The sequence below is a fragment of the Rattus rattus genome, chromosome 10, assembly GCF_011064425.1.
Source record: "Rattus rattus isolate New Zealand chromosome 10, Rrattus_CSIRO_v1, whole genome shotgun sequence".
NCBI lineage: Eukaryota > Metazoa > Chordata > Mammalia > Rodentia > Muridae > Rattus > Rattus rattus.
In genome coordinates this window covers 29840361-29859656 of record NC_046163.1, presented here as the reverse complement: position 1 = coordinate 29859656, position 19296 = coordinate 29840361, and the positions used below count along the sequence as shown (strand labels likewise).

The window sequence follows — 19296 nt, the reverse complement described above, 5'->3', positions numbered from 1 at the left end:
ATACCTAAAGTCAATTTCTATATTAGAATAGCAATTGTTTTTGTCACAAAACTGATTTACCAGTTCACTTCCAAAATACTGTCCTGTAATTACATAAAAATCTACCTTGTAATGGAATGGCCATTCCCGTTGTTTGCGACAACAAAATTCGGTACATGTCACGCTGACGAACTATGGAATCAACAAGCTGCATCTGATGTTGTCGTGACTCACGGAGCTGTTCCAGTTCAGTGAGAGAGTTCTCCAGTTTATTCTGAAGTTCAGCAATTCTGCAGAAAACAAAGTCTTTGTAGGTCCATGCTCAGAGGGAGTGCTTTCGATTCTAAATCCTCCAAACACGGTCTACATTCATGCTTACCATTTTCACATTCTTTACCTTTTATTCTGTTGCTGTTGTAAGAATTCCTTCTTAAACTTCCCACCACAGAAGACTTAAGTACTTGTACTCATCAATAGCATCTGAAAACCTTTCTCAGCATTAAGTCTACTGAAACTTCAACCTTCCTGCTCTTAGTGCCGTCCTTCCTTCCCTAACACAGTATCTTTATAAAACCTCAGTACTCTACCTGAGTCATGCTCAGACATCTTTTCCATGATGACTTCTTTCTTGAAACTGGAATGAAGGGTGCCAAGTTTACCTATTTTAGTACCCGTCACATTAAACTTAAGTTTACCTCCTTATTAAAAACAATCCCATAGTACTTTTGCTCAGTATTGCTTTTCTAAGTCTCAACACCTCCAGTATCCAGCATCTCTAAGGCCTCACTAAGCTGAATAACTATTGTTTAACACACCTACACGGTTGCTGCTTACTTAGAGGAAGTTGTCTCTTGTTCTTCTCGTTCCCTGGTTTCCCCAAGTTCTCGAAGAGCAAACAGCAGACGCTGATTCTGCTGCTGAAGCTCTTCAATGTTCCTGTAAGATACTAGATGCTGCGATATTACTTCAGACGAACTACTTATGTCAGCAGAGCTGACCTCCTCATCCCGAATTACATGGTTACCCCTTGCTTCTTCAAGTTCCATCAAGAGCACTCTAATCTAGAAACAAAAATTTAATGTTATAAAATAGTATTAATAGCTTTGGTTACAGGAATATCTGGAAGAAACCAAAATTTTAAACGACAGCATCACTTATCAAAAAAAAATGCTAATATATAGTAATTTAAAAAACAAAACATCATAATCTATCACTTTTGATGTTAAAAAAAATCTAAGAACATTTTTTTAATAAAATAGTTATTTTTAATATAAAGAAAACTTACATAAAGTAGAAAAGTACAGTTTCAGATTCATGGCTGCTACTTTAACACGAAACTACAAGTAACTTATTTAGTGCTTGTTTTATATGGTAGGGGACAGGAAGAGCAGACATGGTGGTATGCACCAGAAATCCCAGCACTCAGGAAGATGAGGAAGGAGGATTAGAATTCAGGGTTGAAGTACGAACAAGTCCCCTTCTCAAGAAACAGTAGTAATGAGAACACACAGTATAGTTGAATTTTAGCAAAAATGCACGTATACGTTCAGATATGCACTTATTGAGACATGAATGGCATGAAATATATACGCCAACTTGCTAACACTGGTTACACTCTGAGTCACAGCAAGCTAGGAAGAAAGGGGGATAGAAAACAACAACAAAACTTTCTGTTTCAATTGTTTGTGTACTCATCACAAATGTCACCAGTAATGTGAAAATCAATCAAACATCTCTGAGAAGACAATGAGACTATAAGTGCTAGAGCATTCCTACTAATGGACTAGAATATGTGTACACCTTTCCTAAAAGGCACTTCCTTAGACATTAAAATTCAGACTCAAGCATTTGGCAGTCAGCATTATAAAGAACCTGGAAATCACACAAAATATTCTAACCTGTTGTGAAAGATCTTTTATTTGTATTTCCATCCTCTGATTATCCCTTTCAAGTACTGATGAATGTTTGTTGGCTTTATCAGTGTCCTCCTGCAATCGCTGAATCTCCTTTAAAATATAAATGCAAGGGAAAACTCAGTGTCACCAAGGATATATATAACAATAGAACTTTATAAAATGACAATTAAGCATCTTCTACCCTTAACAAGTTGTCTAGTACAACTTTGCAAATAAGTATTCAAATTCACATTTCATTACCAAATGACCCCAGAATCGACAGCAGTAATCATGGTTAGACTGAACACTTCAGATGTCAAAATGAAATATGCTGGGGAAGACACACAAGAAGTGAGGAAAAGTATGCAGTAATTTGCAAAGAAGCAGCAACCAAAACAGTAGGAAGGCTCTGCAGTTTCCTACTGCAGCATCAGTAGTTGGAGGGGAAGTTTTGAGAGCCTTCCATTCACACAAGATCAGATGGATTAAAGGGAAATCTGTGCTCTAGTTCCAATTTATGCATATTTAGGTTCAGTTATTTTCACATAATTTTAAATGTATCCTGGTAGTTCATACACCTTTAAGAAGCTATGGATAAGTGCAAGAGGGAAAATGTGAAATAGAAATACAGAAATAGTCACAAAAGACAGCACTCATAAACCTACTAAGTACAAAACAAGGCGAATTAAGATGCAAAGTATATGCACTTGGGTTGCAATTAGAACCCTACAAATAAGAGCTAAAGATTTACATTAGAAAACACATGATTCATATTATGGATAGAAAATGCCAGTTATTAAAAAATACAGAAATGACCGTTAAGCCTGTCTGTATGATAGTGAGGAATGAACTATTTTGTAAGGCGAAAGCTGCTATTCCAATTGGTAAGTCTATCTGCCATTTAACTACCCACATGCACTTCGCATACCAAGAAGATCAATGAGCAAATACTCAGCTATCAAAAACAATGATTTCATGAAATCCACAGGCAAATGGATGGAACTAGAAAATATCATCCTGAGTAAGGTAACCCAATCACAGAAAAACACACATGGTATGCACTCACTGAAAAATGGATATTAGTCCAAAACTTGAATTACCCCAAATACTATCCATAGACCACATGAAGCTCAAGATGGACGACCAGAGTGCAGATGCTTCAGTCCTCTTAAAAGGGGGAACAAAAATATTCATAGGAGGGGATATGGAGATAAAGTTTGGAGCAGAGACAGAAGGAATGGCTATTCAGAGCCTACTCCACCTGGGTATACAGCCCATATACATACAGACACCAAACCCAGACAGTATTGTTGATGCCAAAAGTGCATGCTGACAGGAGCCTGATAGAGCTGTCTCCTGAGAGTCTCAGCCAGAGCCTGACAAATACAGAGGCGAATGCTAGCAGCAAACCATTGAACTGAGAACAGGGTCCTAGTTCGAGGAATTAGAGAAAGGATTGAAGGAGCTGAATGGGGCTTGCAACCCCATAAGAACAATGCCAACCAACTAGAGCTCCTAGGAACTAAACCATTACCCAAAGACTACACATGGACAGACCCTGGGCTCCAACTGCATAGGTAGCAGAGGATGGCCTTGTTGGGTACCAATGGGAGGAGAAGTCCTTGGTCCTGCCAAGTCCCCACCCCAGTCCCCAGTGTAGGGGAATGTTAGGGCAGGGAGATGGGAAGGGACTGGTTGGGGACGGGGGAACACCCTTATAAAAGGGGAAGGGAGATGGGATGAGGGCTTATGGATGGGAAAAGGGGAAAGGGAATAACATTTGAAATGTAAATAACCCCCCTCCCCCGCCCCAAAATACCAATGCAATATCCTATTAACAGAGAAACTTAAAGATCTAATTGGTCCCAAGAGATCTCTTTGAAAATAGAAATACAAGGTTAATTTGTCAGACTTCCAACAGTCCCTTAGGGCAAAATGAGTAGTTACTTTGATGCAAAACACTTTATTAGCTACTTCTGAATGTCAGTGGCTTCTAAATTATAACAGAAGATTTAATTTGAATTAAGGATACAATTTACTCATATTCTCCAAGAAAAAAACAAATCAATTAAGTATAGAAGATATAAATTTATCTACATTTCCTCAATAAAGTTCTCTTAAATCTTCAACAGTTCTCTGTAAAAAGCTACACTGTAAAGGTAAATTAGAGAGCATAAACTCTTTTCTATCATTAAGTAAAATATACCCTCCAATAGCAAAAGTGTATTCACGAACTTGCAACTTTTAACATGGCAAAGGAGCTGTTATAAAATAATACATAGTAAGGCAGGCTAAAGTTTGAACTGATATAAGTATCTGTGACCTAATATCAAACTATGATTATTTCTAGTCAGGCTTATCAAAACCCTCTGAAAAAAAAAAAAAATGGCTACGCTAAATTAGCCAATGTTCTAAGGTGGTCTCTCTCTCTCTCTATTGCCTCAACATATGTAAAAGCCTTTTATAATTTTTCTGAGTCAAAGTAAAAATTTGTCATGGTGGGGGTGTAGTATAAAGCCTTAAGCTTTTCTAGTGCAAAGACTGTTATGAAAAAAGTACCCAGTACACAATGCTTCAATAGTAGCTGTGCCTCAAGCTGGAGTTCAGAAATGGAACCAACCTTCATGGCTTGCTCAAGCTTTGCAGACAGACTGGCCACAGCTTTCTGCGCACGCTCATACTCTTCACGCTGGCGTTTCAAAATCGGTGCTTTGGCTTCCACTTCTTTTACTATCTCATCCAGATACTTATTAATCCTTTTATTTTCTAGTTTTTCCAAAAGCAACTGATCCTGAGTTTCCACATAAGCATTATATAGCTGGAAACAGAAAAGGTGGTCATTTCACTAAGTGGAAGTGTAACAACAGGAGTATGTAGCCTATGGGGGCTCATAATGAACATCCCTTACCTCTTACATAAAAGGAAGTATTTGTTATTTGCCACATACAACTATAAACCAAATGGTTACAAAGTTCACTTCTTGTTTAGACTTAATTTTAATTATGTGTATGTGTCCGTGTGTTGGGGGGGCATGACTACGTTATATGAGGTAATGAGGAGGCCAGAAGGTGACAGATGCACTGGAGCTGGGGAAGGCTGTTGTGAACTGCTGGATGTAGGTACTGGGAGCTGCACTGAGGACTTCCAAAGAATAGTAGGTACTTTTAACCACTGAAGCACCCCTTTGGCTCGGCACCCCCCTCCATTTTTAAAACGTGTGTGTGTGTGTGTGAGAAAGATGCCTCTCTGAGTGCAGGTGCATGCCCCTGTGTATATGTGGAGGTCAGATGACAACTTGTGTGAGCTGCTTCTCTCAGCCCAGGTTGTGAGGACAGAAATAAGTGTGTGAGAATGACAGTTTACTCATGGAAGTGCCTCACTGGCCAAAGAAAACCTCTTTAAAAATCACCTGCTAATTATCAGGTAATTGGATAAACTGGGGAGGGGCAGGTAAGTTTCAGAAACCCCTGAGCACTCCTGTAGTAATGAAGCATGATCTGCCATCATGATCTACTCACCTCAGTTAGTTTCATGCCAGGCTTTACAATTTTAGCGACGGCTGCTGCGGTGGGAGACATGGCTGCAAGCTCTTCTTCAGATAATATAGCTCCTGTGCAAACACAGTATTTTTTTCCTTTTTGCAAAATTGTAAAACTGAAAACCACTAATGAATTTTTAAAGGAATAGTAACATTAAATGTATTTTTTACTTATTATATTCCAAATGTTACACAAATATGGTAACCACACAACAATTACAAATAACTGTTCTAGGAATTAACATTGTGATCAAATGGTATTTCTATCTGATGATGCTGTAAAGACATAGTGTTCTATTTTTCAAATAATTAACCTTTCTATATTGCAGCATACAACAGAAATGCTGTCAGTTTAATTGAAGCTACCATACAGATATGTTCTAGCAGCTCTGGGAACCAAAAAGTGTCTCTTAGCCACACCTTTACGTTTTGTAGCAGAAAGCAGGTCATTTGCATTCTCTAATTCCTTTTCCAATTTTCCTATTTTCTCAAGCATTTCTTTTTCCATTTGGTCTTTAGATTCTTCCACTTGTAGAAGATGATCTTGTATTGTTTTGTTGGCTAAACATTTTAAAAGACAGAATATTGAAAACCATCATTAAAACACTGCAGTTTATTAACTAAAACACAGTAAGAATCTTTCCTTCTGGAGACAACATTAAATTCTCGAGGCTACCCTTGCTGATTCTTATCCACTCAAAGCCTGGCTCTACTTGTTGGCCTTGAAATGTTTCAGTCTGATGAGTCTAGTCGAGTCTCTTTTTAATATTTCTCACCAACAAAACAAGAGAGTATGAACAGCAGAGAAGGGCCATGATGTACATATTTGGAATCAATTTTGGCCTTTAGTTTAAGACAGAAACAATGAATAGAAAAGATAAACATTAAGATAAAGATCACAGACACGGTTGGCCTCCATTTCCCTGTATTCCATCTCTTGGATGCAGCTGTGGCTTGACAATAATCAGAAAAAAAAAGTTGTATCTGTACTGAAAATGCATTTTCTCACCAGGCCCAAAATAATAAAGCAGGCACTACTCGCACCGCAACCAGTCCTGTGAGTAACCTCGAGCTGAGGTGAGAAAGACACCTCACTCGAGCTGGGGTGGGCAGGCCATAAGCAAGTCCAGACCACTTTAAATAAGAGAACTGAGGATCTTTAAGTATTCTTGATGGGTCCTGGTACCAATTCTTGAGATGCAAGTTTATCTACATATGCTTAAAATGATATTTTCCTTAAGCCCTCTTCAGTTTTTGGCACAATTTAACTGCAAAACTGCAGTTTTTGCTAGTTTGAAATTTCAACATTGCTGAATCATTGCTGAATCGAGCCTACAACCTACCTGAAGCCTAAAGCTTTCGAAGGTCCAGGCCTGTGACTTAGAATACCTGAGGTTTGTCATGTGATGAAGGTCAGTATCTAAGATTACATATGGATTTCTACTTAACACAACCTATCTACTATGGGATGACTGACTAAACACACGCACGCACAGTCTGACAGTCTAAAAGAGTGGCCAAAATGTCTACGATGAAGGAGGAAAACAAAGTACCACATTAGCATCTACGTTTTCAAATATATTACTTGATTTAAAATATAATTCCAATCTTCTTAGCCTAGACTCTTTTTTCTACATGAAATTTTGTCCCAGTTAAAGCCAATCCTTATTTTAGATTAAATCAGCTACACAAATTTAAGAAATGTACAACAACAAAAAAAAACCACATTCTCACACTCCCAGTCTCACCTTCTCCAGCTTCTTTGAGCAGTTTGTGCAGCTCATCCACTGCCCGAGTTAGTTCATTACTCTTCGCCTCTGAGTCATCAGCAGCGCTCTGAAAGGTAGTCACAGTCACCAACAGTCAAGAATCCAACACCAGGGTACTAATGGGCATGCTGCAGGGTTTACCTTGTATAGGTTAGAGAGCTTTATGTGAGCATTTAACTCATTGTGGAATTTCTCTTCCATACTGGCCTGCTGTTCTTTGGCCTAAAAACAAAGCAAAGTCTCAATTTTATATGCAGATACTAGCAAGTACAGCTCAAAAATTTAAGGTGTTTATGAACTATCAACACGGAAAGTTCCATTTGTAGAGACTACAAATGAAACTGATTTCTGACAGTACATTACTTTGAGAATCAAATAGTACTTTTTTTTTTTTTTTTGGGTTCTTTTTTTCGGAGCTGGGGACTGAACCCAGGGCCTTGCACTTCCTAGGCAAGCGCTCTACCACTGAGCTAAATCCCCAACCCCCAAATAGTACTTTTCAAGCAAAATAAAATTAAAATGAACTTGCACTGGTTCTGTACCTAGTACTTAGTCTAAAACATGTAACTGCTATTTATGACTCTATCAGCCTAGAAAATATTTGGAGCCATTCTGGTTATGTTATGAGTGTTGGAGAAAGATGAGAACATGGTCTTCAACAGGTATGGTAGTACAGGCTTATAATCCTATCATTAACTAACTGAGAAGGATTATGAATGTGAAGCCAGTTTGAGGGCTATAGAAGTGGGGCCAGTCTATTCTGGAAAACAAAGTAAGATATTATCTAAAAATAACAAAAACCACAAATGTCTGACAATATTTTGTCAAATAACACAAATATACATGCTTTCATAATTTTGTAAATGAAACTTATTTTAGGGATTGGCACATAGCTTCACTGGTAGAATCTTGACTAGTGTGTTGACCAGTATAAAAACCAGTGTGATAGGAGTACACCTCTAATCCCAGAACTCTGTAGGTGGAAATAGGTTTAAGAGTTCAAGGCTATCCTTGGCTACACTGCAAGCCTTAAGGCCAGCCCAGGGAGATCAAACTAAACCAAACCACCACCACCACCACAACAAAATCAAAACAACAAAAATATTTTTAAGTGGTCACCATATACCTCTTTCAATTTTGTCAGCAAATCCTCTACATGTTTCTGAAGATGCTCGTTTGATGTTTTCAAGCCATTCATCTGTTCTTCCAGTCTCAAAACCTATAAACAAATGGGGAAAGTCATGACAACTGAGATTTGATTTGATATGAAGTTTATTCTGTCCAAAAAAAAAATTTACCATACATAGGCATGACTAATAAAATGTAGTTATGATTAATAAACGACCATATTCCTCTGTCATCAGCATGCAATGTGGTGAAATCCTTTTAGCATACATTCCAGCTTCCACGATGGTCCTGCTGTCCACTGTGTCTACCAAGAATGCAGCTTAAAAGTCCAGTGCAAGCTGAAGTCTGCCTACAACAATGTCTGAAAGAACGAGAGGAGCCAGAAAAGGCCCTTGACTGCATCACTGTGCCCATTACCACCGGAGGACAGTGCTCTAGCTCCATACGGGCAACACCACCGACAGTGCTTGCTCCCCAGCAGCGGGAGAGAGACCACCTCTAGTTCAGAGCTGACATACTTTTGAGGAAAGCCACTGAAAAGATTGTCGTAAGAGTCTAAGGTTCAGATAACATTAAGATCAGATACTGTGTTTGGTGAAAGAAGGCAAACAGAATCCATGACCTCATGGTGGCAGCCAGTCCTTACACAGTGTCTGACCTGGACACAGTCTGGAAAATCATCTCAGAGAAGACTCCTGAACCTTGTTGGAGGCCCACACCAAGTTCCTTACCACCTACACTGCGGAAAAATCGCAGGGTTTCTCTTAAGACAGTTGTTCCAGACGTCTGGAGTGTTTGCCCACTATATACCCTCAAAGTAAACCTTGCAATCTTCCCCAGAAGTAACGCAACAAGAATTCTCTGCCATAAAACCTTTGTTCTTCCTCTTTTCCATAGGCCATATCTCTGTCCATGCATAACAAGATTTTATAATTGACACTGTCTTCAGCCAGCGAAGGTGAACACTGGATATGCTATGTCAAATACAAATCCTTGTATGGTCTTAGAGATACTTTGGTTTACCACATGATAGATATTCCAAATGATTATCCACTCGTGTTCAAATTACATTCTTGGACCTTTGGACAGGTTTCTATTCAGGCTTTTAGATTCACTCATAAATTCCTTGTTAAAATTTCAAACTAGCAAAAACTGTAGACAACAGTTCAGTTAAAATATGTCCAAAATTGAAGAAAACTCAAGTGAAAGATAATTTTAAACATGAACAGATAACTCTGTCATTAGCATAAAAGCATACAATCACTTAATATTAGAGTACAGGGCTGATACTAAATAGGCTTCCATATTAATCATCCTGTAGTGAATAAGGATTCCACAGAGATTTACCTGGTTTGGGCCCTTAGGATGTATTTTTATCGAAGAAGGAATTACCAATAATCAACCCTATCCAGGCAACTCGATGATGAGAAAATAAAGTTACTGTTGTTGATAAATTTTAATGGTACTAGTGTTGTTCCAGTCACAAATTTGACATTGTTAGAGTTTTCCAGCAGGTGCACATGCTTTTAAATGGCTCCACTGTAGAACACTTCCCTTGCCACAATTATAAGTTAAGTTACAATCAGAATTCTGCTGAACATTAACTGTTGTAACTAACTCTACTCCTAGTCAACATTCTTTTAGGTAAGATGCATCCTGTGGACTCTGATCTACACGGTGAGAAGAGTGTTTAACTTTAGCTCCTGACAGATACCCCAGGGTAAACATAGGTGGTACTGTAAAAACTACAAGGCCTAGTGTAAGAAATCAACAAATGGGTTAAAACATGGACACTCTTCTTACAGGTCAACTTTACATGATGCTCATTTCTTTATTTGACTTTAAATGGCCTTGTCATGAAACATATTTTAGTCTTTTGGAATTACCACAGTAACCCATGTATTACATTCTCTTAATGTTTGCAAGCAACCATTCACTACACCCAATGTCTTACTTCCATAAGAATAACAAGAAGAAAACAGACCATTCAGCTGAACTTATATCACCATGGTAACAAATAGAGGAGCAAAGGCTCTGGGTTTACTGTCACCCCAAATTGGCAAGACTGACTAAAGAAGGAAATTAAATAAACAGGAGTTCTTTAGCCTGATGCTGTCTTTGTACTTTAAATTTCCATTGTCATACAATGTAAATTAACAATGTACTGTAAGTTGGAATAGAGAAAATCAACTGATGGAACAATGTGTTTGAACATAATTCAACAAAAAGGGGCTACTTCTTAAGGTATCTTCGGAAAGAAAGGTTTGTTATTAGAGTGGGTGGTATAAAATGTCATTATGAAATCCTCTAAACATCAGGTAACACAAGTTTTGTAACTGAGGAGGTGTGACCGTCACTTACTGATGTACGAAGGTCAGCTCTAACATAAGCGAGGTAATTTCACTACTCACCTCTTCCTTTTTGTTTTCAAGAGTACACTTAAGTTCCAGAATTTCATTTCCCTTTTCTCTTCCTAGAGCCAATAGCTCATCAGTTTTGGTTTTCAACTCTGTGTTTAGCCATGAATTTTGATTATGTAGCAATTCCTTTTCTTGTTCTAAGCGTTTTTCTCGGTACTAAAAAGAAAAATTTAAAGTAATATTTAACTATTTTAAATAAATGTAGCTCAGGGACACATAATCTTTATTTCAGAGCAGAAATTAGCTTATTCAGTAGGATAACAGAAAATACAGTAACAAATAGATCCTTAGGCATGAGTTTACTGGGCATCAGTATTACTTGCCTTCACAGTGACATCAGAAGCTTGAAGTTCATCCAGCTTTAACTGAAGTTCACCCTTTGTTGTATTGCTTTCTTTAAGTTTTTCGTTTAGACGTTTAACATCCTCTAGAAAGGAGAGTGAGCATTTGAAAATAGTGATTAGTTAACACTCGCAGAAACTAAGTAATAAAATATATTAGAAATACAAACCTTTAACACAAAGTAAGTGCTTTTCAACTCCTCATTTTAGCTTGTTTCTGTCATAATCACAAACTAAATTTCAATTTAAAACCTTTTTATTTTATTATAACCATTTAAGTTAAAAGGTAACAAGAAATATAAAAATTGCCTATTAAAAAGTACACATTCTTCAATAACCATGTTTTTATGAAACTAATTCATTTAATCCTAATTACCACCAGCTAGTTAATCACCACAATTGGCAAACACTCGAAAGTCACTCTCTTCTAAAAATCAAGTGTCAAGCTGAGTATTACTACACAACATAAACACGTGAACGTTTTTCCTAACAGAAATTGAATTAAAAAAAAAAAAAGCCCAAAGGCAAGTATCAGTAACTTTAAAAAACTCATTTTTGACAAATATATCAAACATCGTACGGTGATACATTTTATTTTCCTATCTCCTAAATTCAGTATTTTTTCTGTTTAAAAAAATTCTTTGACCATTTTATGCCCGTCTAATGAACTCTAGTAAGTAGTTTTTGTCCAGTGCTCCCCCCAATCTCCTTCCTTTTTCTGCTACTGACCTTCTTCATAGCAAGTCTAGGTCTATACTCTGACCTCTGCCAACCTTCTCATGGCTTTGTTTCATGGTCCACCGAGTTTAATTATAGTTGCTCCCACTCATGAACTCACTGTAACACGAACATGTGCTACCTGGGCCACACTTGCAACATGGGCTACACTGGGCCTGCCAATCTCATCATGGAAGGGTGTGGGCCCATGAGGCTCACCCCTCCCTGAAGTACTGGCAGTTAATGGTTGCTGAGGGAGACTGTTTTTTTTTTAAATTTTCAGTGTACAGTCAGGTAAATTGTCCATTCTCTAGTTTGCTTTATTCTTTAATTTATTTTTTTATTTTCAAGACAGCGTTTCTCTATGTAGTCCAAGCTGCCCTAACTCAGATCTGCTGTCACTGAATCCTGAGTGCTGCGACTGAACAGCAGGTGACATGACGCCTGGCCAGCATCTTGACAATGGCTAGACATTATGTACATGGGAAGAACAACAGTATTTTTAAACTGAACGTCCACACTGAAGAGACAGAGCAAAGAAATATAACATCAGAAGTAACTCCTAGCACCAACAATAATAAAGTATGCAGTTGAAATATTTTTTCATACCTGTTAAATATTCAACTTCCTGAGATAACCTCTCATTGGTTCTGATTAAATCTCTTTTTTCAGCTTCTAACTCTTCCTTTGCTCTTGTAAACTGGCTCTGCCATATGGAGAAACAGCAAGTTCAAGAACATAAGTTAAACAACCAGTACAGATACTTGAATCATCAACTCAACTAACATTAGCAGTTACTTAAAATGCTTTCTTTCCATATAACTTAGGTATCGATGAATTAAAAATACTCTAACACCTCTATTTCTGAGTTTTAAATCCAGTTTCCTAGGCTTATGAATGCATGTCACTCATTACACCAAAGTGTCCTAATTATTTATATACCCTTTATGTTTACGTATGTAATAGATAATTTGCATGTCTTCAAAAATCAATTGTGGGAACTATTATGCATTTGTACTTGGGTTCAAACTACTTCTGGAGAGGTAGGTTCCTTACGAGGATTTTGGTTATAAGCAACAGCTCCAATCACTTAACAACAACTGAGCACTTAGATCGGGCAGGGTCGAACATGCCATGGATGTGAAACATAATTACCTTACTATTGCTTTACTCGCATTTTCCTGTTACTACAAACATTTTGTGCTCTCATTAGTTACTTATGCAACATACTTCCTTGGCATGTAACATATTTTTATTAGAGAATGTTAAACTTCAAATGCCAAGTTTTACATTTTCTGTTATAAGCTGAGAAACATTTATGTTCCTACTAATCATTTATACATCTTTCCTTTGCTTCCATCTCTAACATTTTATAAAGATTTATTTACTTAGAAAGAGACTCTAACTTGAAAAGATTAAGACCACTCTCAAAACAAGGGCCAGAACCATGGCTCAGGGAACAAAGGCCCTGCTGCTAATTCTTGATTGGTCTTTATCCATTGAGGTAATGCTTCAACTGAACCTAGAGCTCATCAAGACAGAGTCCATGTTGTTTCTATCATCTAGTTCAGGGATCACTTAGTCCTTCCTGCCCTGAAATTACAAAACAGCAGCTATCCCCAGCAAGCACTTGTGGGGCTTCTCAAGCCTGATGCATGTGACTTAAGTGCTGAGCCATCTCCACAGCCCCATCCTAAATCCTTCAAATGCGTTCACACTTAGAAACCTTTTAAATGAAACTTTATGTATAAAACTTTACGGATAAAACCATACCAAATGATCATTACAGTTAAATGAATGAATCTCATTTGTTTTATCAGGGTAGCTAAAAAATCTATTTCACCAAGATATAACATACTACAATTTTATTAACTAGAACCCTCACATACATATAATTATAAGACTTTTTCATTCTACTTATTCATTCCTTCAACCTACATTCTCTTCACCTTGCCAATCAGCTTTATCTCCATCTCCGTGTAGCTGACTAATTTCTTTGAGGACTCTAGATAAGCCACGTCATTTTTCTGTGTATGGCTTATTCACATGTTTTCTATATTTGCCCCTTTTGTGGCACATAACATATTTTTTAAAAGACCAAATCTTATACTGTGTGTACACATAGATTTTCTTTATCCATTTGTCTGTGACTAACTACATGTTGTTTCCAAACTTTTGGCTTCTTTAACCACGCAGCAACGAATATGGATGAGTAAGCCTCCATTTACAATGTAGATTCCTCTGACTATTGTACCCAGGAGAAGAACTGCTGGGCTACAGGGTAGCTCTATTTAGTTTGTGAACCTCCAGACTGTTTTTCACATTGGTTGTATCAAGCTCCACATACATCAGCAACGTACAATCAACAGTAAAGAGAACTGTCCCCTGCCATCCTATCTTTGATAGTGACCATGAGTTACTACCAAACTGTGTGCTCATGTGTTTTTTTACTTCTTTTATAATTCACAAATGAGACCTCTTTTATATACCTGATCATTTCTGTCTTCTTTGAAAATAGTGAAGTCTTTCGTCCATTTTCAAAGAAAATTACTTGTTTCTACTACTACTTCTTTATAAAACTTGGATATTAGGCCTTATCTGATAAGTGGTTTATAGATATTCCCCTGCCTCCTATTCCCGGTAGCTACTGCTCTGCTTTCCTTTGTAGCACACAAGGTCTTCCATTTGCTATGGTCATAATTATTTTTGTTCTTATGGCTTAAACACTTGGTGTGATTTTCAAAGACCATTGTCAAATTCAAAGGTTGACAGTTTTGCCCCTGTTGTCTTCCACTTTTATAGTTCCAAGAAAATAAATAAATATACAAACAAACAAATGAATAGATTAAAAAATAAAACCAAACCCACCACCACCAAATCAATTTTCTGTTGATTGTACTCTATATTCATTCTGTTGTATTTTGTGTTTCTAAGCAACACTATTTATTCATTAGAACAATAATCTCCATATTTTGTTCTCTAGAGTCCTTTTAAAACATTAACAGGGATCATATATTTACTAATTCTCAGCCCCTAACTCTGTTGGTCCATGTTCCACTTTTATGTCAACCTAAGACCAAATTATTGGGATATTATGCTGCGTATTATAAACCTGAAATCAAGAAGTCTCATACATTCAACTTCGTTATTTCTCAACACTACTTTGCCTACTCAGGGTTATTGTTTGGTTCTATGTAAACTTTAGAATTATTCCTTCCTCTTCATTAAAGAATGCTACTGGAATCTGGCTCGAGCCTGAAATACTAGACCCCAGGAGGCTCTGACAGGATTATGGATTGAGTGCCAGGCCAGCTCTGAGCAGGAGTCACTGTTCCTCCACACTGTGAGGGTCTTACTTCATCTGTGTCTTCCTCACTTTATTTCAGCAACCTCTTACAGTTATTACAAGTCTCCACCTTCTTTAAACTTGCTTCTAAATACACCTAAAAATGTTTTCACAAATGGAATTTTTATTTATTTTCAATAGAAATCGGCTGTTTCACAAAGGCCATCTAAGGACCTTAGTTTGGGTTCTAGTCTGTGGCATTATTGCTAAGTGATAGTAACCTCGTAAGGTTTTGTAGGTCACTCAGGGTGTACCTTTGAAGGAAAAAGTGGGACACCAGACCCTCTGCTACCTGTTCTTTGCATCCTATTCTGAGGTGAAGTTTCCTTCACCAAGTTCTCTCTACCACGGTGTGTGGCTTGTCATTGGTCCAAAACGATACAGCAAACTGATCTTGGACAGAAATCTATAAACTGTCAATGAAAATAAACCTCTATGTTAATACAGTTAAATAAGTCTGTTCTGTGTGGTGTTTTATTACAGTGTCTAACAGAAAGCTGGCCTACAAGGCAGTTAAACACATAATTGTCTAGCTCTTACCAGTTTTGTTTTGTTAAATTTTATCTATTTATTTTATCTAAATTTTATCCAGTTCTTCTGGATTATAGACTTCACTCTTGCTGTTTCATCAAACTTAGATGTGTATCAGGACCATGCATTAAAGCCTATACTAATTTGGAAACCTTCCTCACCCAAGAACATGCCATTACTCTTCTATTTAACTAAGTATTCTCAAAACTAACATTTTCTTAATACCAAGGCAAACAAAACAAAACCCAAACAACAAACTAAAAAATTTAAAGAGCTTAAACTATATATTTCTTGCAATTTAATTTACCAAAATATTTTGGGTATATTATGATTCTATACAGAATCTGAAAGCATGCTTTTCTTACACAGTTTTGAAAACCAAATCTGAGTCTCAAATCAAATGTAATTTTAAAAGTATAGTTCAATATGGTTAAAGAAAGACTGGGTGTCACTCCTCTATTAAAAGAGCATAGTAGCAATCCTTATTATCACATTTAATTTGTTACTCTTCTCATGGCTCTAGAGAAATAGTCACAATGTAAAGTGATCCAACTCCCAAGTGTATCAAAATACCATGAAAGCTGGGCTATAGTTGCTATTCAATAGATAATACATAAAAAACCAACTGAGAGAAACTGAATGTATGCACATATTTCTATATATTTGTTGACAGCTTCTAGTAGAACGTTTCATCTTCCATTGGCTGGTATCAAATACATAAAAGCAGAACAGAAAACAAGCATCAGAATTTCAATCAGCTTTATTTACTGGACAGATTTTTACCTGAATGCCTAGATTGCGGTCTTGAGCAGTTTCAAGTTCTTTGTTTTTCTCAGTTAATACTTTTACTTGGTTATCTAGACAAAAGAGATGTAATGAACACAGATACGTTAACTTAAAATTTTTATTTTTATCCATCTAGCACCATCACACATTTTTAAAATGATGAATTGGAGTCCATAATGATCTATGATCATATTCCAAATTTGCAAATACATTCTGATCTTACTATATTTTAGACTAAAAGTTTTAGGTATGCTATAATCACATGTAAATATTTTATTCCCAATTTGAAGTAAAATTAGGAATGTCAATTTTTAAATTCCATTTTCTAGGAAAATTTGTATAAAATAGAGGAAGCAGGTCAGAACCAATAAACATAATGTAATTTGAACTACATAAAATGCATTTATTATATATTATAATAAACATCTGTAGCTCCATTTGTTTAATCATTAATAATCATGCCTTTCACATAGAAAAAATGCTTGTGCTTTGTGTTATACTCATGATACATTTATCTTCCCGTATACAACTCTAATCATTACAATAATAGTTATATAAAAAATACACGTTTGAAAATTTCTTTCATGAAAGCACCCAAATAAAGCCAGGCATAGTAGTTCACACTTATAATTCCAGCACTTGGAAAACAGGGTAGCTATAAGGATAGCTACAGCCTAGTCTATAAAGTTGAGTTTGGCCTCCTCAAGTCAACCTATAAGATCTTGCTTCAAAGAGGAAACAAGCAAACCCTACATTATGTACAGGCAATTTTAAAAGATTTATTTTTATTTACGTGCACACACCCGTGCCTGTGTCAAATAGATGCCATGTGTGTACGAACAGCCAAGGGAATCATACGGTTTAAATGCCCGGGAGCTAGAATTTTAGAAGGGTGTGGGCTTGTCAGTTATGTGATCTAAGAGCTGGGAACCGAACTTGGGTCCTTTAGAGCAGCAAGTGCTCTTAATCACTTGAGCCATCTCCCTAGTTTCTATGCACAGGTAATTTAACAGGATTTAAAAAACTGTACCATTATAAAAGGGAAAAACCTGTTACTCTAGATTTTCTATTTTGTTTTACTTACTATTTTCTGAAATCGTGTACACAAATACACACACTTCAAATACAATTGTCCACCCTAAGAAGGAACCTATTTCTGTCTACATTCATCCCTACCTTCACTTAGACCTCATAAAAGAAGTAATCAGAGCCATTCTAATACTCTTCAGCACCATTTTTGGGCAAGCCTTATTATGCTTTGATGAAGAAAAGTAATGTACAGGCTGTGAACCACAGATGTGTGTGTGTATGTGTGTGTGTGTGGATGTATAATATACAGATCTTTTTAAATGTTAGTGCATCAAAAGTAGTTGAAGGGATTATAAACCAAACAGTTAGAGAAAAGTTGAAGTTTATTTAATTACTTGATTATGAGTTTCTTGTGTTCTTTTGATGAAATCAAATCAAATAAAAATTAAGCTATGCTTAAAAGCCTTTCTTTCCCTTAAGTTTTCTTCTGTCATAAGCAAAGTAGAGAAGGTAGCATCCTCCTATGAAAGTCACAGACTTTACCTAAACTCTTTTACCTAAACTCAGGAGTCAGGCTACATAGGAGAAATATGCTGGAGTCAGGCTTTATAGGAGAAATATGCTGGACTCACAGTTATAAAAAATTTTAACAAGATATAATGAAATTAGTAGGTTTTAAATTTAATATGAAAACAAATCACTATTTAAATCTTTAAGTACACATTTTAGCTATCGAAATCACTATCAAAAGTATCTTTGATGTGTAAAGCTATGTGAACACATGTGTTTCTAACAACTTTTATCCTTTTTAAAAAAGCCTAGCCATCTACATATGGCACGGGTGGCAAGAACCCGTTTATTATCAGTCAGAATTAGAAGCCAGGTCTTCTGACTGCGACAGCCCATGTCTTTACCACGCCTTACTGAGTGAAGACCAAATGATAGGGACACAAACTACCTCCCCCTCTATGCTGTAAGTAGATGCTTACAGAGAGAGAACGAAGTGTGACTCTGAGGGAGAGAGAGGGCATTAGAAGGCACAGGGCTAGTGAGGGAAAGCTTAGGTTCTCTCAGGGAGAGCTGTGTGTTCTTTTAAGTTCCTGTGAAGAAGTGGTGAGCAGGAAGTGTGGGCCCGAGGTCTGTTGATACCATCAAATTAAGACTAAAACCACTATGTTTCCGTGGTTTGGGTTGAGGAAGGTGTTTGGAGGTCCCAAGGACATTTAGGATGAGGAAATTATACAATTTATGAGATGTGACAACGGTTAGTGTTTTTATTAACAAAAATCTCAATTTTTCGATTTTACCAATGAAGACTTGGGAGTCAGATGCTGGGGTGAAAGTCTGCAAGTTCACAGAAGCGGACAAAGTCCCAGAACAAATGCTCCTCTCTTACCATATCTCAAAAAAACCTGCTTCAAACCAAATGTTCCTCCCTTCTACTTCCTGCATGACTCTCTCTGTCCTGACTCCCTCTTACTCTCTGTTCTTTTTCTTAATAAACCTATGTTTACTTCCAGTCAACTGGTTGCTTGCTCTTCCTCTTGACCAATGGTTGACTTTATTTACTCCTGTTTACAATATTCAAGCAGAAAGCTTCTTACATTAAAAGTGTGTGCCACGGATGAGCCACACCACAACTAAAAACAGGTTTTCCAGTAAACACAACCTTAGAGTCCACAGTGTGATCAGTCTGCCTCTGGACCTGAGGCAGGGGAGCTAAGTGTTTCTTACCTTGTTTGTATCCCAGTGTAGGGCCTGTTTCCAGGAGGGGCAGGCTGCCTGCCTATGTGATTTTCACAACAGTGTAACTGGGC

At 37.1% G+C, this 19296-nt stretch overlaps 1 protein-coding gene across 1 annotated transcript in view; it reads right to left on the bottom strand.

Moving 5' to 3' along the window:
- Tpr (translocated promoter region, nuclear basket protein) overlaps positions 1-19296 on the bottom strand; it is a 56552-nt gene that overhangs the window by 34958 nt on the left and 2298 nt on the right. The window contains exons 4-16 of the mRNA XM_032915510.1: positions 16448-16521; positions 12397-12493; positions 11053-11156; positions 10721-10885; positions 8308-8400; positions 7323-7403; positions 7161-7248; positions 5833-5973; positions 5393-5484; positions 4495-4692; positions 1878-1985; positions 814-1040; positions 106-269 (exon numbers count right to left, since the gene is read on the bottom strand). Of these exons, the coding sequence (XP_032771401.1) occupies positions 106-269; positions 814-1040; positions 1878-1985; positions 4495-4692; positions 5393-5484; positions 5833-5973; positions 7161-7248; positions 7323-7403; positions 8308-8400; positions 10721-10885; positions 11053-11156; positions 12397-12493; positions 16448-16521 (1632 nt within the window). The remainder of the gene's footprint in view (positions 1-105; positions 270-813; positions 1041-1877; positions 1986-4494; positions 4693-5392; positions 5485-5832; positions 5974-7160; positions 7249-7322; positions 7404-8307; positions 8401-10720; positions 10886-11052; positions 11157-12396; positions 12494-16447; positions 16522-19296) is intronic.